Source organism: Parasteatoda tepidariorum, chromosome 10, assembly GCF_043381705.1.
Source record: "Parasteatoda tepidariorum isolate YZ-2023 chromosome 10, CAS_Ptep_4.0, whole genome shotgun sequence".
NCBI classification, from domain to species: Eukaryota; Metazoa; Arthropoda; class Arachnida; order Araneae; family Theridiidae; genus Parasteatoda; species Parasteatoda tepidariorum.
This window is the reverse complement of record NC_092213.1, coordinates 14719670-14744005: the sequence shown is the minus strand read 5'-3', so window position 1 is coordinate 14744005 and position 24336 is coordinate 14719670. Positions and strand designations below refer to the sequence as shown.

Here is a 24336-nt window from a genome sequence, read left to right as displayed (position 1 = left end):
ATAACATGTCATTCATAGGCGCTATATGTTGAGTCACCTCAGCTAGATTTGGCATGTGACATTTTTAGAGGCAATCATTGGTCGATTCGCAGTGTAAGAGAAATAGTAACGTTAACAAAACAAAGCAAACGTTGCCACCGGCGGAAAAGAAATGCAGACGAAATTTGGGAGCCACGTAAGAGAATTATATATATTAGATGTAAGACACATTAATTAGACAATTACGTTTTTAGTTGCTTAAAAAGTGCAGCTTAATTTTTAGAAAATTCTTAATACCTTAAGCCTGAGGTATCCAAACTTTTTCTAAGTTTCGACACCCCTATGAAATATCAAATTGTTGGCAAAATATTAAAAAAAAAATAGATAGTTCACTGTGCAAATACTTGATTATCTTTCAGAAATTTGTCACTGAAAATCATTGTCACTGAAAATATTCCTCCTGTAAATGTCACAAGATTTAACAATCTTTTAAGTCTCTGAAATTAAAAATTTAATATAAAATTACAATTGTCACTACACATAAATAAGTCAGACAAACAGGGGTTGGACAAAATTATGGAAACACATCGATAAAAACTCTCTGCAAACAATCTTTCCTTTAGCAACAAACATTTTGGAAGATCGTAGTAAAACTGTTGGAGCAATTCGAAAGATTGCGCCAATGGAGCTTGGAGCTTTTAGAAAAAGTGTCTTTTTTACCCATGTAAATTTTACATTGATCAAAATGAGCTTAGAAAGAAAAAAGGCTTTTTTACTTTTTGATTCCTCTATAATTTCAAAAGCATTCGTATATTGCATTCGTTTAGAATAATTTCAAAATAGCTGGCTTTAAAGATAGAAAGAAGCTATCGAATTCCTCTCCTTATTTTGGTTGATCCGAGTTATTTTGCAGGAGTGAAATGATATTTTTAGAGCTTACAGCACTATCAAATTGTGCCAGCTGTTTTGCCTTATAAAATTTTTCAAAACACTTTCTCCTAAAATAAAGATTGTTTTTCTGGATTTCATATAGAAACGTTTCCATATTGTTGCGTCCAGTCCTAGTATGTATAAATTCTTAATAGTAGACGATGATCAGTTTGAAATTCTATTCCTCTTACTGAACTGCCATTTCTTAATCACTTCGGAAAATCACCCTCAAAAAGTTGGCAAGTATAAGTTAAATCAAAATGACTAGAGAAACTAAGAAACTGATACCAAAATTTCTAAAAGAACATTCACTTCTTAACATTTTTTAAAAAATATATATTTTTGTTGGAGAATCTCAGCGAGGGTTCTAAGAATATGAATTTAAATAAAGCAGTTTTTAAATATTGGTATGAAAAAATTTCTACCTGTTTTTAATTTCTTTCTTCTTAAATTAAGCATGTTCGAAATAGTGTAAATAATTTCCTTTCCTTTACAAGTATAATTTTTTACGTTTTGATAAAAATAACTGCCCTGAAAACTTTTAATAAGACCCTCGTGGTAATTAATTAAACACCTCAAAATCATTTGAATGGAACATTTTCGCTCCTTTTATGCAGTTGGTTGTTCTAATAATTTGATAAATTATGTTTGTTGCGGCAAAAAAACGATTGGCACTTGCATTATCATCAGACAAAGAGCTTCACTTTCTTTACAAAATATAATGTTTGCATTTCAATAATAATTCAGTTTCAATAATAATTCAAAATTTCAAAAAGAATTGTTCTAAAACCCGTACAATTCTTAATTAGGCACATCAAAATCAATTTAGTTGAGATATTTTCTCTATTGTTTATTTTTCTAATGTTCTTCTAAGAATAATTGTGCTCGTTTTCTAAGAAGCTTCTACTTAAGAAGCTTCTACTCAAATAACGAATAGCATTCGTAAAGTCTCAAGCATTTAATCTTCCACACTAAAATAGAGTATTCACCATGGTTTTCTCAGTATTTATTCTAATTCCCATCATTATGGATGGAATAACGTTCTTAGTAATTACAGTTAAGAAGTAATGGGATTCTCTTTAGTAAAAGGAAGCCCTGCGCTGTCTACCAGACTGGTTCTTCTTTTAAGCATATCGAATTCGATCCAAACAATAATAAACAGCGCCCCAATTTTGTCTGGATTCTAAACCATATAAGAAATTTATGTCGTATAGAAATAGAACTATAGCGTTCTATGTCGTAGCATAAAGTAAAACCCATTTAGAATATTACGGAGCCTAGTATTCCTCAATTTACACTAAAAGGTTTATTTGTTAAATGGCTTCTAAAAATCGTTTGCTATCTTTAGAACAACTTCCTGTAAGTTGAATCGCAAGAGTTTTAGCAGAATTTTCCACCAGGAGAAACATTAATTAAAATAATTCAAAAATCATGTCGAAATATTCTCTCGCATTTCGTTTTTCCATTTGATTAAATTCCTTTTAAGCAGTGTTTGTTGTCTATAAATCAACTAAGAAACGTCTAAAGTTGCTTCGAAAGGGGTTTACAGCATAATTTTTCTCTAAGTGTTGCAACCAGGGAAAACATACATTAAAATTTTTCAAAAATCGAAAATAAACATTCTCTTGTGTATCTGAGTACACATTTTTTCACATAAACATTGGAAACTTTCAATAGGAATTTCAATAAATAAATTAAATATAAATAGCAAGGCAAATTTAATTAATAGTATGAGACTTGCTTTTTTACTTAAATTAATGATAAAAATTTTGATTATTTAAGCGCTTTGTTAAAATACTTAAATTCAAAGTGTGTATACCATTCTAGTGTTCTCTTATTAGTTTCAATTTTTTTTAAAAACAAATAATGCTACATCTGATAAACAAGCGTATAAATTACCACTTTTATTTAGGGAATGCCGTTTAATTATTGACCACATTTAAATAACTATTATTTAATATTCTTATTTTAATGCATCTACCAGAAAATAGGCTGACGCGCTGCAGTAGCAATTATTTTCGGGTACCAAATTCAGATTTAGCAGGTATATCTCAGACGACTAAAAACATAAGAAGATATAAAAACTCAATTCATTTTTATTGATTGAATAGTTACTACTACCGTAACATACAATGCATACAAAATAAAAATGTAGTAACTTTTGATCTAATGATCGGATCTTCACGTTCCCAAGATTCAATTTTAATTATCTGGGGGTGACTTGAAAATTTCTAATTAATTAATGCAGACGATATGTTAAAATACTAAATCAGATACAAAAATGTACTTTCTCTTAATAAACATACCTTTTTTTTCTATGGATTCGGATTTCTGACCTCTAAAATAGGAATAGCTGCAATCTAGGTAATATGGTCCTAATATTTATTTCAGGAGAGAGGACCAAAATTAGGCTTTTTAAGCAAACTGAAAAATTTCTGTACACAATTATAAAATTTGTATATCCAAAGATAATTCCACACAAAAAATAACTTTTAGTAAATATTTATTATTTTTTATTATTTTATTTAATAATAGTCGGAAAAAATTAGAATTGTAAGGTTCTGCATCATACATCATTCTTCTGCATCATTTTAACGAATGTAATTTTACCTATCAAAATATAAAATTTAATCGAAATCGGTCGAGTAGTTCATGAGAAATCGAATTTCAAAATAGTCGTATTTTTAAAATTCGATTTCTCAGGTACTATTCGAATGATTTTGCTCAGATTTTGTATTTTGCCATCTAGAATTCTTCACTCGAAGCCACCACTAAACGTTTCAAAACAAAACTCTTTGATTATAGACTTACCACATAATATCTAGAAGACACTGAGAAAAGCCGTGACTAAACAATGAAACGTAAAATTTTAACATTTAAAGTGGAAAGTAGTTTATTGGTGAAAATTTCTTAGAGAAGCCTTTTGAATGCCAAGAGTTGTTGTTATCGTCGTAGGCCATTAAGGCAAGGGTGCGATTGTTCTTGTTTTCCAGTGGCGCCATCTATGGCCAAGAATTTGACTTTTGCCCCACCCATACGTCACACCCGTTTATAGGACGGACCTTACTATACATCCATTCATTCGTCCTCAGATCGTATTTTTGACCTGAACCTGAGAACGATCAATCTCCAATTCAGTACCCTCAGAGGTGTAATTTGTTATGGGAACATGGAGGACTTTGTGCCCCGACAGATTCGACGTGCACCGGTCACTATTGACTACACGGGAAGTATTCGCCCGGTTGGATTTGAACTCCCATTCTCACGAACGCGAGTCCAATGCCCTGCCAACCTGGCTAGCCCGGCCATGGAAAAAGTTAATGTTCACATAACCTAGGTAATCTGTGGAATAATCTTGATTCCGCACATTAGCGCACTACTGTTAATCAGATAATTATCTAGCCATAATGTGCAGATTAGCAGGGTTTCAAGCCTTAGCGGTAAAAAAATAACTGCTTAGTGGTCCGCATGGTATTTTTTACTACAAGTTTCGAACGAATACTCGAACTAATTATCTAGTGTTAATTTTTTCTAATTCCATCGTATTCCAAGAACATTTTTATACGCACCACTGAAATTTCAAGTTTTTAAAAATCTCATAACTTTTACGCAAGCAAAATAAAAATGCAAAGTCGAACAACCAAAACAGTGACTTTGTTAGCAATTTTTTAATGTAGAGAGATAAAAACTGTATTTAATTTCAAACATTTAATTCTTCGAATTCTTTTCGATGAATGACTGAAATATTACATTAATAATATTCTAGGGAACTTTGCCTTTCACCAACATCCATTATAGATATGAACACATTTTCAGTTTCTTGACGATATTGGAGAGATTTTGCATAGAGTTTGTCTTTCGTCAACCATAACGCTAACCCTATTTTCTACCCCTTAGCGTCACGCAGATTTTTGGGAAATTTGTGAGCATGCTCCTTGGAGTTAAAATAGCTTTAACATTAGTTATGGAGGAAATCGTAAGGCTTTCCAAAATCTCTCCTATGTCATTACATCAAAATTAAAAACTATGCCAATCAAAGATCTTATAATATTTTATTTTACAGATTTAGTTTCTGATTCTATTGAGATAAAACTTAAAATCAAATCGTTTTGCTTCGTTACCATGTCAACTTCATGTTCAGTTTTGTGTTTCGAAATTTTTGTGTAGTTTTTGGTAACTTAACAAACTCGCCCAATGCTTTACGCCAAAGATATTTTATTTAGTAATAAAGATAGTTCCTAATTGTATTTAACAATTATTTTAATCAATTTAATCGCATAAGTTGACTGATTACAAATGAACGTAAAGCTAATTATAAAAACAAATATAAATTATTTACTGCTTAATATTCTTAAAAATATTAATAAGTTATTTTCCGTTTTAAATAGATATTTTCAAAATGTTTTTATGAGTCTAAACAATTATTATTAGTTCATATTATTATGGGTTTATACTGTTGTATGTTCATATTATTATGAGGCTATATAATGAATTTAAAAAATTCAGTGTTAGTGTACCTTTTTTTCTTTAAATAAATAAGATACAAACGCTTTTCATAGTTGTTGATATGTTGTTTAAAAAACTATTTTTTTTTGTAGTAGCAACAATAGTAATGAGTTAAAAATATAAATCTCAATTTTTAATGTTGAATTTAATCTGTTTTACACACAGTATCAAATCAGTTTTTAAATATTTGTATGTAAAATCTATTAATTAGATCTTTCCTGCTTTTAAGTGTTAGCAAACTAATTTTCGACTTGTAAAAACACTTTTTTGCTAATTATCATTTTCTGAAATATTTTTCAACAGTTTTAAAAAAGGGAAACTATAACTTAAACAAAAGATTTTCAGACCTAAAATAATTATATTTCGTTACAATTTTCTTAACTATTATTGTCTGAGATGCTCAATTATTGGGTGGTCCCTAAAGTTTTTGTCTGTTTTCGATAGGCGAAGCTCCCAAATGTCCACTAAAAATATTCAAGTGGTAACAAACAACTTATCAACTCAATTTGAAATTTTCCTAATTTCGCAACCACTTCAATTTATGCTAATTATCATGTATCAGGCTTCTACATATGCAATCAGTTTCCGAACCTTTATTGCCGATTTTCAATAGGCGAAGCTCTCAAATGTTTACTTGAAATATCCAAGTGGTTGCAAACTACTTAAAGCAATTTGAAACTTTCCTAATTTTCCAGCTATTTCAATTTATGATAATTATCATCTAGCATGTATCGGGTTTCTACACATGCTATCAGTTTTCGAATCTTTATTGTCGATTTTCAATAGGCGAAGCTCTCAAATGTCCACTAAAAATATTCAAGTGGTAAAAAACTACTTATCAATGCAATCCATTACATCCATTTTTATCTAAAGTGGTAGCAATATTGATATAGATGCGTCGTATTTTAGGTTTAATTTCATTTTTTAAACCTAAAATAAAACTGATCTTTGATTGGGCTTTTTTTTTTTTTAATAAAATAGAGTTTTAAAATTATGGATCGTTTCAGATAATATATGCTTTTTGAAGTGCGTTTTTCCTAGCAATAACAAAATTTCAATCAGATTAATAATTGTAAAAATATATAATTGTATAAAAAAATCACAATTTTCTCAAATTTTTCAAAATTGTCTCAAATCACGCGATTTCGTGGCGAAATTATTCTCAAAATTAACCAAATGAAACTCAAGAATTGCTGAATCGGTCAAGAGTTTTATTTCTGAGAGTGGGAGTCTTGAGAATGGGTGCTTATTTTCAAGAGCCCGAAACATGTCAACCTTACACACTTTCATAGTTTTTTGAAGCAAAATGAAGATTTTGCATTGTTAAGTATATTTTTCACATTCGTTTATCGCCAATATATTCTCTAGTGATGCTTAAAACAACCATTTTTTATAGGCATCCAGTGGATGGAGTACGTGCAAGGAAGATGTCCTCGGATATACAGATCTCAATGGAACAGATACTCACGCCATTATATTCATGTGTGAACAAAACAAAACAAGAGCTGTGAGTATATGCTCAGTGTTAACTTTCTAAATGTGTACTTCATTGAAGCTAGTTGCCCATTGCGAGAGGATCGGTACATACTCTTGTCGATAATACAGTATTATTGATTTATTAACTACTTGCCGAATACCCATTCGTCATAGGGGTTAAAATAAGGAATCAATAACACTTGAGGAGCCGTGGAAGCTCAGGGGATACAGAGTTCGCAGTTTTCCCCTCCCTGCGATTTCCAGTTTTCCCCACAATGCCTCCAAGTTTAATCTTTAAAAAATATACTGAGATAACATATTTATTCACTTTATTGCTTTAATGTTTTTAAGATAAAAATCTGCATAAAATAATTATTAAAATTAGGTAAAAATTATTTTGGAAAATAATTTTCCAACCTTACCGTTAAAACAACTTTATCGTTAAAATTTACTTGGGCATCTGAGCGTAAAAATGCTCATTTTACAGAGATGCCAACCTGCTCCGGACAGCAAATATATATTTTAAAGTGGTAGTTTATCAATTNTTTATGAACGACAATATTCATTCGAACTCTTTATTCTACAGTACCTATCTCAAAATTCTTAATAGAAAAATCGATACAAAAATTTATTAAACTCTTATGTATCATTTTATGAACGACAATATTCATTCGAACTCTTTATTCTACAGTACCTATCTCAAAATTCTTAATAGAAAAATCGATACAAAAATTTATTAAACTCTTATGTATCATTTTATGAACGACAATATTCATTCGAACTCTTTATTCTACAGTACCTATCTCAAAATTCTTAATAGAAAAATCGATACAAAAATTTATTAAACTCTTATGTATCATTTTATGAACGACAATATTCATTCGAACTCTTTATTCTACAGTACCTATCTCAAAATTCTTAATAGAAAAATCGATACAAAAATTTATTAAACTCTTATGTATCATTTTATGAACGACAATATTCATTCGAACTCTTTATTCTACAGTACCTATCTCAAAATTCTTAATAGAAAAATCGATACAAAAATTTATTAAACTCTTATGTATCATTTTATGAACGACAATATTCATTCGAACTCTTTATTCTACAGTACCTATCTCAAAATTCTTAATAGAAAAATCGATACAAAAATTTATTAAACTCTTATGTATCATTTTATGAACGACAATATTCATTCGAACTCTTTATTCTACAGTACCTATCTCAAAATTCTTAATAGAAAAATCGATACAAAAATTTATTAAACTCTTATGTATCATTTTATGAACGACAATATTCATTCGAACTCTTTATTCTACAGTACCTATCTCAAAATTCTTAATAGAAAAATCGATACAAAAATTTATTAAACTCTTATGTATCATTTTATGAACGACAATATTCATTCGAACTCTTTATTCTACAGTACCTATCTCAAAATTCTTAATAGAAAAATCGATACAAAAATTTATTAAACTCTTATGTATCATTTTATGAACGACAATATTCATTCGAACTCTTTATTCTACAGTACCTATCTCAAAATTCTTAATAGAAAAATCGATACAAAAATTTATTAAACTCTTATGTATCATTTTATGAACGACAATATTCATTCGAACTCTTTATTCTACAGTACCTATCTCAAAATTCTTAATAGAAAAATCGATACAAAAATTTATTAAACTCTTATGTATCATTTTATGAACGACAATATTCATTCGAACTCTTTATTCTACAGTACCTATCTCAAAATTCTTAATAGAAAAATCGATACAAAAATTTATTAAACTCTTATGTATCATTTTATGAACGACAATATTCATTCGAACTCTTTATTCTACAGTACCTATCTCAAAATTCTTAATAGAAAAATCGATACAAAAATTTATTAAACTCTTATGTATCATTTTATGAACGACAATATTCATTCGAACTCTTTATTCTACAGTACCTATCTCAAAATTCTTAATAGAAAAATCGATACAAAAATTTATTAAACTCTTATGTATCATTTTATGAACGACAATATTCATTCGAACTCTTTATTCTACAGTACCTATCTCAAAATTCTTAATAGAAAAATCGATACAAAAATTTATTAAACTCTTATGTATCATTTTATGAACGACAATATTCATTCGAACTCTTTATTCTACAGTACCTATCTCAAAATTCTTAATAGAAAAATCGATACAAAAATTTATTAAACTCTTATGTATCATTTTATGAACGACAATATTCATTCGAACTCTTTATTCTACAGTACCTATCTCAAAATTCTTAATAGAAAAATCGATACAAAAATTTATTAAACTCTTATGTATCATTTTATGAACGACAATATTCATTCGAACTCTTTATTCTACAGTACCTATCTCAAAATTCTTAATAGAAAAATCGATACAAAAATTTATTAAACTCTTATGTATCATTTTATGAACGACAATATTCATTCGAACTCTTTATTCTACAGTACCTATCTCAAAATTCTTAATAGAAAAATCGATACAAAAATTTATTAAACTCTTATGTATCATTTTATGAACGACAATATTCATTCGAACTCTTTATTCTACAGTACCTATCTCAAAATTCTTAATAGAAAAATCGATACAAAAATTTATTAAACTCTTATGTATCATTTTATGAACGACAATATTCATTCGAACTCTTTATTCTACAGTACCTATCTCAAAATTCTTAATAGAAAAATCGATACAAAAATTTATTAAACTCTTATGTATCATTTTATGAACGACAATATTCATTCGAACTCTTTATTCTACAGTACCTATCTCAAAATTCTTAATAGAAAAATCGATACAAAAATTTATTAAACTCTTATGTATCATTTTATGAACGACAATATTCATTCGAACTCTTTATTCTACAGTACCTATCTCAAAATTCTTAATAGAAAAATCGATACAAAAATTTATTAAACTCTTATGTATCATTTTATGAACGACAATATTCATTCGAACTCTTTATTCTACAGTACCTATCTCAAAATTCTTAATAGAAAAATCGATACAAAAATTTATTAAACTCTTATGTATCATTTTATGAACGACAATATTCATTCGAACTCTTTATTCTACAGTACCTATCTCAAAATTCTTAATAGAAAAATCGATACAAAAATTTATTAAACTCTTATGTATCATTTTATGAACGACAATATTCATTCGAACTCTTTATTCTACAGTACCTATCTCAAAATTCTTAATAGAAAAATCGATACAAAAATTTATTAAACTCTTATGTATCATTTTATGAACGACAATATTCATTCGAACTCTTTATTCTACAGTACCTATCTCAAAATTCTTAATAGAAAAATCGATACAAAAATTTATTAAACTCTTATGTATCATTTTATGAACGACTATATTCATTCGAACTCTTTTTTCTACAGTACCTATCTCAAAATTCTTAATACAGAAATTGATACAGAAGTTTGTTAAACTTTTATGTATAATTTTATGAAAGACTATATTCATTCGAAATCTTATATCCTATAGCATCAATCTCAAAATTTGACTTAATTTATTATTTTTCATAGTTATATTTTGAAAGTTTAAAATTCGTAGAATGAAAAATAAAAAAAATAAATAATAATTTATTAGATTGTCTATTTATCTAAGTCTTCGTTTTAGCCAAAGGAAAATAATAAATTTTTTTCGCAAAATTTGAATTTTCCTGGAAATAATATTTACCAGAGTTCAGTGGACTTCAAGAACGTTCCATGATATAAAGACACAGTTGAGCAGCTTCCTAGGTACAAAATTAACTCGGAGAAAAAATTATCAGACACTTGTAAATAATGTTCCGACAGACCACTTAAAGGTTTCAACACGCATGAAAACACAATATTACTCGGTTGAGTGGCAACAGTTTAGAATAAACAGTAAATGAATAAATCATTGTGATATGGCATAATTCCGTTCGAAGACATAAACTGAATGCAAATATTTATTGGATTAAGATGAAAGATATCATATTCATTTCACACCTGCCTGTTACAGATGCCTTAAATATTTTTAAAATATCGTCCAATATCTTTTAAGCTTTTAATACTATTTTATTAAATAAGTGAAATTCTAAAACATAGCATACTAGCATAGAAAATTTTCTAAACAAAATTATTTTTAATTTAAATTAGGTAGTATGAAAAGTTAACGTAAAAATTCATAAAATATTCATAATTCCCTCCGGAGTTTCGAAGCGTTATAGTAAAAAAACGAAGACGAATATAGCAAAAAAGAACATATGAAATTATTCCGAAAGTATTCACATTTTAATTTAAGCAGTTGCCGGTAGATGACAGTAACATGTACCACTGAACCAGTTGTAGTAAAGAAAAATGGCGTTTACAGGTGGAGGGAATTATGAATAACCCTGTATATTGAAACCGTTAGCTGAAATAGATATACTACAGTCGGATCTCTATTTCATGAAGTCGCTAAATCCCGATAAAATGTTCGTTATATGGAAAATTCATTAAATAGAAAATCACCTTTTGAAATACCTAAACAACACGAAACAGGTCTCAAATTTATAAACATTGGACACATAATTAAATAACAATTGATACACCTTTATCTTGTAAACTAGTATCTACTATTTATTTCATAAATCTTAGCCATAAAAGAAATCTACATGTAAAGCAAGAATACAGCAAAACATAAACCAGTGTTACACTATCATGCTACATACATTTACAACTAAAAATAGCTAAATTTCTTTACTAAATTATAGCTGCATTAATTATAAAAGTATGTTTAAGCAAACTTTCATGCCACATGCTTTCTTAAGTTGAATTGCTACNCAGGGTTATTCGTAATTCCCTCCGGGGTTTCGAAGCGTTATATTAAAAAAACGAAGACGAATATAGCAAAAAAGAACATATGAAATTATTCCGAAAGTATTCAAGTTTTAATTTAAGCAGTTGCCGGTAGATGGCAGTAACATGTACCACTGAACCAGTTGTAGTAAAGAAAAATGGCGTTTACAGGCGGAGGGAATTATGAATAACCATGTATATTGAAACCGTTAGCTGAAATAGATATACTACAGTCGGACCTCTATTTCATGAAGTCGCTAAATCCCGATAAAAAGTTCGTTATATGGAAAATTCGTTAAATAGAAAATCACCTTTTGAAATGCTTAAACAACACGAAACAGGTTTCAAATTCATAAACATTGGACAAAATTAAATAGCAATTGATACACCTTTATCTTGTAAACTAGTGTCTACTATTTATTTCATAAATCTTAGCCATAAAAGAAATTTACATGTAAAGCAAGAATACAGCAAAACATAATCCAGTGTTACACTATCATGCTACATACATTTTCAACTAAAAATAGCTAAATTTATTTACTAAATTATAGCTGCATTAATTATAAAAGTATGTTTAAGCAAACTTTCATGCCACGTGCTTTCTTAAGTTGAATTGCTACTGATAAAATTCGTTAATTATGTCTGAGTATTCGCTTGAATTGCAAACAAAAAGAGAAATGGATTTTACTGCTTTCTCAAAAATTTTAAAGTCATTGCAATGTCATTTATCACATAAAATGCGTAAACAAGTTTGAAATGTTCTGAAATATTTTTGGGAAATAGGGAAAGTGGATTTCAAAGAAAAGTTCGTTAAATAGAAAATTCACTTCGCTATTTGGAAGTTATTTTACGAAGAAATTTTCAAAATGTTCTTGGTTCCTTGAAAAAAATCGGAAGATGGAGAAATTCGCGAAATGGAGGTTCGTTAATTAGAAGCCCGACTGTAGTTAGTTCCAAATTCTATTGAAATTATTTTATTTTCTTTTTTGAATTGAGCTCTCGTAATTTAAACAGGTTAACAATATAATTGAATCTGTTGTGTCAGATAACAATACAAACCGGAAGACTTTTTGTGAATTATAAACTCCTCCTCAAATGTCAAATGGCATTTGTTACCTGGTAGAATAAAGTTTTAATCTTCATTCCCTTAAGAACCTACTTAAATGAGGCAATCACTTTATGTAAATATTTACGCAGTACAATCTTAATTTCCGGGTTTGATTTAACTAGATTCAGTTCAAAGCATTTAAATGTTTTTCTAATATACAAAATATATATTGGAAATAAAACTTAAGCCACTATTTTAATGGTTTAGGCCTCCTGGTTTTCCCCTGACGCAATAATCCAAACCGTCGACACTACACAGCATGGCTACGCTTGGCGTTGAATAACTATAACCTTAACTTAAAAGCATGCGCAAAGCTTTTGTTTTCCGCGCAATTAGCAACCCAGACTGTTAATTTAAACCTTGTAAGAGCGGAAGAATTAAGATTTATTCTTAAGAGGGTGCTAAACCAAGAGAGGAACTTTTTATGGCAAATTCTATTTCACTTCAATTTGTAATTTAAAATGTAAGGTTTAGGGGGGAATTAATTTTAGCTGAGCAAAGATGTTCCGAATAACAAAATAAGGTTTTCAAAAGTCAAAAAGGAAACAAGTTTTGCTGGATTACTTATGTGGTGGTTGGTTGTGTCCAGGAGATGAATAGACGGAGCTTACATTTTAATTAGTAGTTATTTTAATATTTAATTATAAAGTACAAAAGGAGAAATATAAAATAAGAGCAGTGCGTCTACAATGGCGGTTAGGCTTTTTCTTTTGGTGCAATATTACAGAGACAGTTACTGATCGTAACTGTCGCGGTTACGATTAAGTTAAGTTCAGTCGCCGCACTTATTAGGACGGAGACTATTTTGAGGCAGTTCCGAATTGCTTTTTTCAGTGGTAGAGTAGTGAACTAAAACAGAATTTATGTATATATACATATATATATATATATATATATATTAATAGTATTTATCATGTTAAATGTACAATGTATAAAAATAATTAGAATTTATGAAAGACAAAGAGGGAAAATTAACGCCAAAAACTAAACATTTTAACTCTGTTTCAGTAGTAGTAGTCTACTTACGTCTCACTAGATTTTCACAGGGTGGGCCCATGTTCAAGGGGTAGAGGGTTCGATCCCAGCTAGCCAAAGACTCCCCGTGTAGTTAATGGTGACTGATGCACGTTGAATCTGTTGACTCGCAAAGTCCTCCATGTTCCCATAACAAATCATACCTCTGGGGATACTGATCCAGGAGTTCCTTGTCTTCTGGATTGGGTTCAAAATTACAAGGCTAAGGAGTTGAACATTAGTAGTCGTAAACCCAAAACCTTGATCTGCTGTTCAACAACGGTTATAAAATAAAATAAAATAGGATGTTGACGACGGTCTGAGAATCATCCCTGAAGATGATCCAAAGATTCTCCAAGATGGGGCTGGGTCTCTCGCGTTGGTAACCTGACGACCTGCACTCGAACACTTTACAATAACACATTTAATGAAGACCGGTACCGTATACCCTTAGTCTCTTAACAGTCCGATAAAAGTGATCAAGTACCAGCTCACTGACAGCTGACGACAGTGATGCTTGATTTCGATGTTTGACTGGAAACAACACTATTTTATTAGTGATATTTTGAAGTGCTGTAATATAACTAAAAACGCTATGACGGTAGCGGTGATTTTTTTCGTTAACGGCGAGTGATCAATTATGCATTAATTTGATAGATATTATAAATTTTTCACTTGATCGAATATCAATACTATTTCTAATAAAAAAATTTCCAATTTTAGCTAAATATAGTTGGAAAATTTCTTCGTTAACTCCCATTAGTAGAATTTAGTCGGAATATTAATAGCGAAAAACCATTGTGAAGTGCTGCCTAAATGATCTGATGAATTAATAATAAGATTCACAAACTCGGTTGCCGAGTAGCATTCAGTAACTGACAGTAACATTTACTTAAAGTGCCTTGACCCTATCGAGGTATTAACTTACCTTAATGGAATATTGATCTCCGTAGTGTTACCTAAACCATTTTGAGTTTAGTGGTGTAGAATATATGAATTCAAATGAATGAAATTATTCGTAAAATTATTCTTGAGAGTTTTATCGCAATCAGTTTGAATTTAGTGATTTAGAACATAGTTTGCATTAATGTAGCTATAAATAAAATTATTCATAAAAGTTTCTTAAAATAATTTACTAATCGGTTTGAATTCGGTGAGAATATATGAGTTAGAATGAATGCAGTTATTCATAAAATTATTCAAAAAGTTTATTGAATTTATGCATCATTTTTCGTATTAATCAATTTGAAATTGATGACGTAGACTCTGTAAGTTCGAATGAATGTAGATATTCATATAATAGTATTCGTAAAAGCCTCCGAAGCTTTTATTATCAATTGTTATGAGTTCGATGATGTAGAATATTTCAGTTAGAAAGAGAGCAGTTATTCTTAAAATTATTTAAAAATTTTGCAAAATTTGTTTATCAATTTCTGTATTGATCATTTTGAGTTCGGTGATGAAGAAACTATGAACGGTAGTTATTCATATAAGTTTATTAAATCACTATGTCAAATATTTTGGATTTAATGATGTTGAATACATAAGAGATCAACTTAATGCAGTTATGCATATAAAATTATCCATTAGATTTTATTCAATTTCTTTGTCAATATACTAATAATTACTAATAAATTCTAATATTAATTTTTTGAAAAAAAGCTATTGTACTAATAATCAAAGTTATGGAAAAATGGCTCTATTTCATATGAAAAAAACTTTAAAAAAAATACAATACTTTTAATTGAAGCCTTGCCTTATTTAGTTTTTTTAGTAGCTACAAACTGAAGTTTAAAAATAACTAAGTACTAAAAAACAAAATTAATAATAGGTACTAATATAAATTTTAAAAAAAACTATTGTACTAATAATCAAAGTTACGGAAAAATAGTTCTTTTTCATATGAAAAGAACTTTAAAAAATGCGCAGTACTTTTAATTGAAGCCTTACCTTATTTAGTTTTTTTAATAGCTACAAATTGAAGTTTTAAAAAAAACTATGTACTAAAAAGTAAAATTAATAAAGAAATGTTACTAATTCGTTTAAGAGAATCGTAAAAAATCTCAATGCTATGATTGATGACAATGTTGCTTGATTAATTTTGATAATGTATAATTTGAAATTAAAAAAATAGGCTATCTTCTAATAAGCAAATTAAATAGAGAAATGTAACTAATTCGTTTAAAAGGAAAGTACAATTTTTGCCGCCAATGAAGCTAAATTAATTTTGGCTATAAGTACTAATTTAAATAAAGAAAATAAGCCATGTTAAAAGCACTATTAAGGAGAAATACTATTGATTCCTTTAAAATAAGAGAAGACTTTTCTGCCTAAACTTCTGTATTAAGCTTATTGAGATTGATTCTTTGGAATATGAGATTTTGAACAAATATAGTCATTCGTAAAAGTTTGATTCTGTAGAATATGAGACTTTGAACAAATATAGTCATTCATAAAAGTTTATTAAATTTATGAATTTTGAGATTGGGGGTAGAATATATTAGTTCGAATGAATGAATTTATTCATGAAAGTATGTTAAATTTCAATAAAAATCATTTTAAAATGAGAATGTCAGAGTCCGAAGAACAGCGTCGCAAGTTCTAGTTTGAATTTCAGTAAACAAAATACTTATCATCAATTAGGCATTCTCGCCGCAGTGCTTATTTAAAAGTTAAAATTCAAATGCAGTGTATAAGAAGTTATATTAACCTTTAATGTACCGTGATCAGATCGGCATAATACCTGCAACTGTTTTCTTTTACACTGCACCGAGAGGGTGTTTATTATTATTGTGCTTATTTTACAAGGGGCAGCAAAAAATGTATACTTTGTAAAAATAAAAATGTCAAATTTCTACAAATACACATAGAAAATATTTTCAAAAATTGTATTTAATGATACCAAACTCTACCCTTCAATCTCACTTTTCTAGTAATGCGAAAACAACTGAAAAATTTTAAATGTTTTAAAACTTTTAATTTAAATTAATTTATAATTTAAATTAATTTCTAATTTAAAGTAATAAAAATGTAAATTAATTTTAAAAATTTTAAATATTTCAGATTTGGATTTTCCAGAAAAAAGTACTTAATTTGACATACAAGTCTTTCTATTTTGGTTAACAAATAGCGCTATCATCGCAAAATGAAAACGGAACACAAATTGTTTAAAATGGCGATAACTCGAGTAACTCGTGAATAAATTTCATACTTTTCAGACACTTTGCATCAGCGGTTCCCAAATGGTGTTCCGCTGAGCCCAAGGGTTCCATGGAAGAATTAAACGGATGCCGACAATCAGAACCCGTTTAATTCCGTTCGGTTTCGGGAATTTTTAAACAGTTTTTTTCCTTACATTTTTTAAGCATGTCATTATATTTAGATGTAATCCATAATCAATTATTTACCTAATATTGTGGTTGCTTTTACGATATTAAAGTAAAATGCGATTGAAGAAAAATAGCACATTTTTAAAGAAAAAGGTAAATAAATAATTTCTAAAAGAACAATATGCTGAATAAACTATGAAGAGTACATTTATTTATGAAATATTGTATTAATACTTCTCATCGCGCTTTTCAAACCAAAATAAAATAACTGGATTATTAATAAGGAAATAGTAGTCATTTTCAACGTTTATGGTAATTCTTTTTAGTTTTCATTTCAACGAAAACCATTATTCGGCTTATTTCATTCATTTTCAGCTTATTATAATTCACCGAAAATAAAGTCATTACGAGTTTAAATTCACCTCCAGGACTGTGAATTCAACTCTCGGATATAGAACCTATTTTAAGATTATTAATGATAAAAGGATTTTTCTCATAAATATTTTCTATTATTAATTCTATTATATTCCTATTTTCATCTATTATATTATTAACTCATTTATCTCATTAAATATTTTTGAAATAAAGCATGCATAGTCTTTCGAAGCTTAATATGTTCACAATTGTCTTTACTTTAATCATTAAGTCGGGCTTTCGCCACAAGAATATTGATCATTTAGGGTTCCATAGCCAAAAAAATTGGGAACCGCTGCTGTATATGAGTTCACCTTATAATAAGGACGGTGATAAAATTCCTATAAGGAAAAAAATTGTGTTTAAGTGCACTGAATAGTTTCTAATTTTAGCTATTTCTACAATTTTTACATTTCTCATCAGGTAATATTGTCTCAAATTATATAGATTTAGCGTATTCCCTTCTCTGTAAACTGAGTACAAGCGAAGAGGCTTTATTCCCCCCCCCCTCCAACACCGTACAGTACGCAAAAAAAAANAAAAAAAAAAAAAAAAAAAAAAAAAAAAAAAAAAAAAAAAAAAAAAAAAAAAAACACCTTGAATAACTTTTGATCTTAGACACGAATTTTCACTCAATAAAATCAATTTTAATGGTTTGGGGGATTTAAATATGCGAAGTAATCAGAGCTGACGATAATTTAAGTTACGAAACAAGGCACCAAAATGTGCTTTCTCTGAATAAATATACCTTTTATCGTTTTTATCGTCGAATTTGAATATCGTCGGAAGAATTGTTGAATATCGTCAGTACCAAATTTTGCAGGTTGCGGTTACCACTCAAAATAGGAGAGGTAACCGTAATCTGGAAAATATGGCTCCAATAGTTAAAGATAGAAAAGTGGTTTATCAAGTGATAGAGCGGCTGCTAACAATGAGGTTAACGGGGTTCAAATCCCAGAGATGGCTGATCAATACGAATTCCTCACCCGGTTCACTCCGACCACAGTGATAAAGTAAAGTATCTTCAGTGGCAGACGAATTAATGAGTTAGAGTCCCTTTGCTGCCAGCTAACCGTAGGAGGTTTCCATAGTTTTCCTCGCTATGTAACGCAAATGCGGGTTAGTTCCATCAAAACGTCCTCCAGGAATGCAAATTTCTCCCAATACTTGATCCAAGTGTTCCCTTGTCTTCTGGATTGGGTTCAAAATTGTAAGGTTACGGAGTTGAACATTGGTAGTCATAAGCTCAAAATTAAGTTGACCGTCGATTAAAAATTAGTTGATTTTATAACCGTCGTTGAGACGGTTATAAAATAAAAGATAGAAAATGACCCTTTATAATAATTTTACCTTTCATTTTTTCGTATTTCGTCTTTTCATAAGAGTCGTATTTTTAATTTTTTAATTCCCCTGAACTGTTCAACTAACTTCGTTTTCATTTTGGATTTTTTTTCATTAAAAATAACGAGATTGAAATTAGGATAAAATAGTTAATACATTACGATTCAAAATTTTTTCGACCATTAATAAACTATGATAAGCAATATTAAAAGACAATAAATAATTATAAAAGGTAATTTGTACGTAAAATCATATTTAAATAAACGAGGTTTATAATCGTGTTGCAAACACTTTTTGATTCTCTTAATTTTTTCTGAATATATGGCGAATAAAAAGGAAATTAACTTTAAAACGCTCACATATTTGAAAGCTCTCCTGCCGAAACTACAAGGAAAGTACTTTCCATATTATTATTTACCATATTCCATAGGGAACAATCCGAATTCATAAAAAAAAGGGTATGTTTGTTCAAAAAATAATAATAATAAGTTTCCCTGTCTGATTTCGTAATTTGAAATATCGTCTACTTTAATTAATTAGTGTATTTAAAGTTAAGCTTTCGTACCAATATCCTAGTATGTAATGTCTAAAATGTAATTGATTCCTAGCATGTAATGCCAAAATGATCATTACATGAAAACTTTGTAACGCGTTTACGATATTTTAATGAAATAACCATATGATGCATTTTCATTGGATAGAAATATCACATGGTACCTTCATTATATGAAGGTACGTATCCTTAACCTCTTCGAGACTGGCGAGTCATATATGCATTCTCAGGATGGCAACAATCAGGGTAAAAAACAAAAACTGGTAGGCAAAATGTTTCTATATCAGTTTATTTGGGGAAGGATAATAATAGTTTGATTACTTAATATATCACTACTTAATTCAAATAAAAATTTATATAGTTGCACTTTGAACTAACATTAATAAGATTTGTTAGACTTAAAGTGAAAGTAAAAAAAAGACTGTTAAATTATTAAAAAAAATAAGCCTTGTCCAAACTTAAGCTACCNATATATCACTACTTAATTCAAATAAAAATTTATATAGTTGCACTTTGAACTAACATTAATAAGATTTGTTAGACTTAAAGTGAAAGTAAAAACAAGACTGTTAAATTATTAAAAAAATAAGCCTTGTCCAAACTTAAGCTACCGTTCGTTTTTTTCCATTCTGATTTCGTACGAATACATTTATGACTCGCACGTCCCGAAAAGGTTAACTATCATTAGTACAAAATTAATAAAAGTTATAACGATAAATGCCTATAAATATTTGATATAATTTGATATATAAAATGCCTATAAGTATTTATGCATTATTTAAAAGTATTTATGAATTATATTTTTGAGCTGTGAGTACTCAGTGATTAAGGCACTGATCTGTCATAGTGAAGAACTGGGGCTCGAACCTCTTTTGTGGCTTGCAGCCCATCCAGCGTCTGATCTATGAATCTCATCTGAGAAAGAAAGTGAAGTGAAACCAATCGGTGCGTAATGCGGTTATTATAAAATTACTAAACGTTAAGAAGTCGAATTTCCTATTAAAAAAGTTATATTTACTTTTATGTTCAAATTTATCTAAAACTGTGCTTAGACAACGTATACTATAAAAATAATGAATATAGAATAACTATTTAAAATGCTAAATCAATATTAAGACCTAAATTTACGAACCATCGGGAAAAAAAAACTTTAAACTACACTTTATAATAACCCAAAATGAAATACGAATTTCAAAAACACGTTTGGACATGAAGTTGTGACTGTAATCGAGCAATATGAGAGCTTAATTTTTTTTCCGTAAATGAATCGTGGAATTTTGTGGACCCAAATATGAATTATTAGATAAAAAAAGGTTTGTCATATTTTTAATGATTAGTTTTTGATATTGGTGCTGCGATTTATTTAATAAAAACAAAAATGATTGAGACACAATAATTGGGTTTAGTAAGAGAAGCAAACAGATGAAAAACCCTGAATATAAAAGTTATTTTGATTACTATTTTGTATTTGCATTATGAAATATACAATTTGGTAAATGTTTTTTTTTTATTTCTATAGGTTGAAGACTGCATGAAGAAATCAGGGAAAGTAAGTTATTACAAGAAATTTCAAATTAATAATTAAATTTAACTTTTAAGTTTTAATTTCTGTATTAGCTTTTATTTTAGTACTTGGAAAAATATATAAATTTTATTTTTTGTCAATAAAACATTTATTTTTTGTCGTGGATATTGGTAATAAATATCAATAAAAACTAATGAAATTTAAATTTTTTTTATTATTGTTATTTTAAAACAGTGGTATCGTTGCATTTTAAATATTTATTATATTTTTATTATTCTTGCAAAATATAAAGAAATCGAGCCGTCATCTTTAAGATGCAAACTATTATCATTACAACCACTACATGTTTAAACGTTATGTAGTTAAGCAAGCTCTTTCAAAATTGAAAGTTTTAATTTGCCAGTTTAATTAAAAAGAAATGGGTAAAGAAATTTATGATTTAATTAACTGAGAATTAATTAATTATTTTGGTAGGAAATGCGTAGTAGTAAGTTTGGTAATAAGTAAATAATTTAACAATTTTGGAAAAGTAAAAATTTAGAAATAAGTTTCTAATTGGCAAAGAAAGGGGTTAACCTACAATTATTCACATTTTTCTTTAAAATTTTCTTGTATTACTTAAAAATTGGAACCTAAATTTCTGAAACAAGTAACATAATTCGCATAGATCGGCAGTAATTAGAGTGATACTTAGTTTTACTTCACAGGTAATCCGTAGTAAAACTGTAATCTAATTTGCAGGGAATAGGCAGTAAATTTATAAATTATTTTTCAAGGAATTTAATACTAAATTTAAAAGCACTCTTGATTCTGTTTTTTTTTCATTTGGACAGAGCTTTTCAAATTTGGCAATTAATTTGGACTGCAGCCTTTCTCAAATTTGGTAGAAGATGCCCGATAATGAGTAAAATATCAAATAAATTGTTAAAACTCTTGGTAATTAAGTTGAAAATTGATTTTAAGTTTTATCCATCCATTAACAATTTCAAATATAATATACTCCTTTTAAAAATTTTCAGGTTTTGCTTTTCATTATCATATATTTAAACCTTCAATTATAAAATAATAACCATAATTGCCGTATAGTCTGTCGATCTAGAGAACTCCTCCCCTAACAGACTTTGCAGTTGTTTTCTGCTATGGAAGCAACTACACTCATGTCCATAAATTAAGGATAATTCAGAATCACACGGAAATCAAACTCTAAAATTAAAATTTCACCTGTAGAATTATCACACACATCCTTAAGAAGAATATTCAAATTGCAGGAAATCACTAGATGACGCTGGTAGTACGTCACAATAACGAGAGTGTAAGAGAGGGGTATATAAGGAATGGTGGCAAAGAAATAACATTGTTCACAAGCGCTTTAAAAGCCTTTCAGTGCAATAACCGCATAGTTATGGCACAAAGGAAGCATTTGGATGATTTTTTACGTGGCAGAATCATCGGACGACTGGAATGTGGACGTACCCAGCTGGAAGTATCCGAGGAACGAGGAATCACCCAGAGTGTCATCTCCAGGCTTTGGCAACAATTCCAAGATGATGGTAATGTGAGTAGACGTTACAGCACAGGTCACCCCCGAGTTACAACGCCAAATGAAGACCGGTATTTGGCAGTTACTACCAAAAGAAACAGACGGAGCATAGCATCAGACCTGTCTCGTCAGCTCTCTTCAGCTACCGGTACGACCGTTTTCTAAGCAGACCGTGTCACATTGCAGACTAAGCAGACTTAGGTCACATTGGTCTACATGCTCGTAGGCCTGTCAGATGTGTTCCACTTACCGCAACTCACTGACTGAAGTAGAGAGCATGCATTGTGGACACCGCAACAGTGGTCATGTGTGATGTTTTCCGACGAGTCCAGGTTTAGTTTGCAGTCTGATTCTCGCCGGACTTTCATATGGAGAGCGCCGGGTACCCGTTACCACCAAGACAACACCATTGAACGACACCGTTACGGTGGTGCAGGATGGCTCGTTTGGGGAGGAATTATTCTTGGTTCCACAACTGACCTGCATGTTCATAGTGTAACGATTACATGCCACATCTATAGGGATGTCATTCTGGAACAACATGTACGTTTGATTCAGGGCGCCATGGGTGCTGAATTTCTGTTTATGGACGGCAACGCCCGTCTTCACATTCCAAACATTGTAGACGAATGTCTTCAATCGGAGGATATCACCCGTATGGATTGGTCAGCATACTCACCGGACTTGAATCCAATAGAGCATGTGTGGGATATGCTTGGCCGACGAATTGCTGGCCGTCAACCCCCTACCACCTGTCTACTGGACTTTCGGATGAGTGGTGTAATATTCCCCAGGATCAGATTGATAATTTGATACTCAGCATGCGTAGGCGTTGTACGACCTGTATTGCATCGTCCGGGAGACATACTCCGTATTAACCATCATACTAACCATGTTATACTGTTTTTTGTAAATAGGTTCTTTTTTGAAATTTGTTCCAGGCAGTAAAAATCGCAATTTTTATTAATTATGTCAAACATATAGCATCTTTTTTGCTCCTTACCTTTTGTTTAACACATAGACTTTACAAATAAGTCAAATTTGTTTGGGTTCTGTCTCTTTCTGTGCCTGAACTTCATTATCCTTAATTTATGGACATGAGTGTAGAAAGAACACATTTTATGAAGGAAAACTTTTGATATTTTTCTTTGTTTAACTCCAGCCAATATTTGCCCTAAATGTTTGCTCCACAGTCCTATTTGAAATAATTCAACCTTGTAACTATACTTACCGACTGTGTTCCAGACAGCTGGCGAGGAGAATTTTTTTTAGATAAACAGACTATAGGATAATCATTGACTCTTTATTTCTACTTTTAGAAAGTGAACAGGAAAGCTAGGGCGAAAATGATGGTCTGCATGATGAAAGTTCTCACTTGATGCCATATCCTCAAAAGAAATATCATATTTTTTTTCTTTTTCCTCTAATCATTCCATGTACATATCTTGTGTGTAATACGCTCATTATACAATAAAACATTTTTATATTCTTTTGTAAATCAACTGTACATAACTTGTCCTTGCGTCTTAAACAGTTCTTTGCTTTGATTCATTCCAAATTACTCATAAAGTTCCCCAAGAGAATCATTCTATCTGACCATCACAAGATGTGCCTCCTTTCTCACTAACCGCAACGTCACAAGGAGCTAAACATGTAATAACCAGAGAATGACCATGGCGTTCACGAGAAAAATGTTAATGTACCAAAATATATTTTGATATCGAATTTAAAGAAAAAAACCTGGGGGAGATAGTTTGCTGCATTCTGCTTAG

At 29.8% G+C, this 24336-nt stretch overlaps 1 protein-coding gene across 3 annotated transcripts in view; it reads left to right on the top strand.

The window, feature by feature from the left end:
- LOC107455159 (uncharacterized) overlaps positions 1-24336 on the top strand; it is a 48719-nt gene that overhangs the window by 19747 nt on the left and 4636 nt on the right. For 2 of the 3 annotated variants that reach the window (XM_071186797.1, XM_071186795.1), the window contains exons 3-4: positions 6812-6922; positions 21019-21048. In XM_071186797.1, the coding sequence (XP_071042898.1) occupies positions 6812-6922; positions 21019-21048 (141 nt within the window). Of the gene's footprint in view, positions 1-6811; positions 6923-21018; positions 21049-23883; positions 24063-24336 lie in introns of those variants that run through there. The other variant, XM_016072629.4, reaches the window with a different exon arrangement.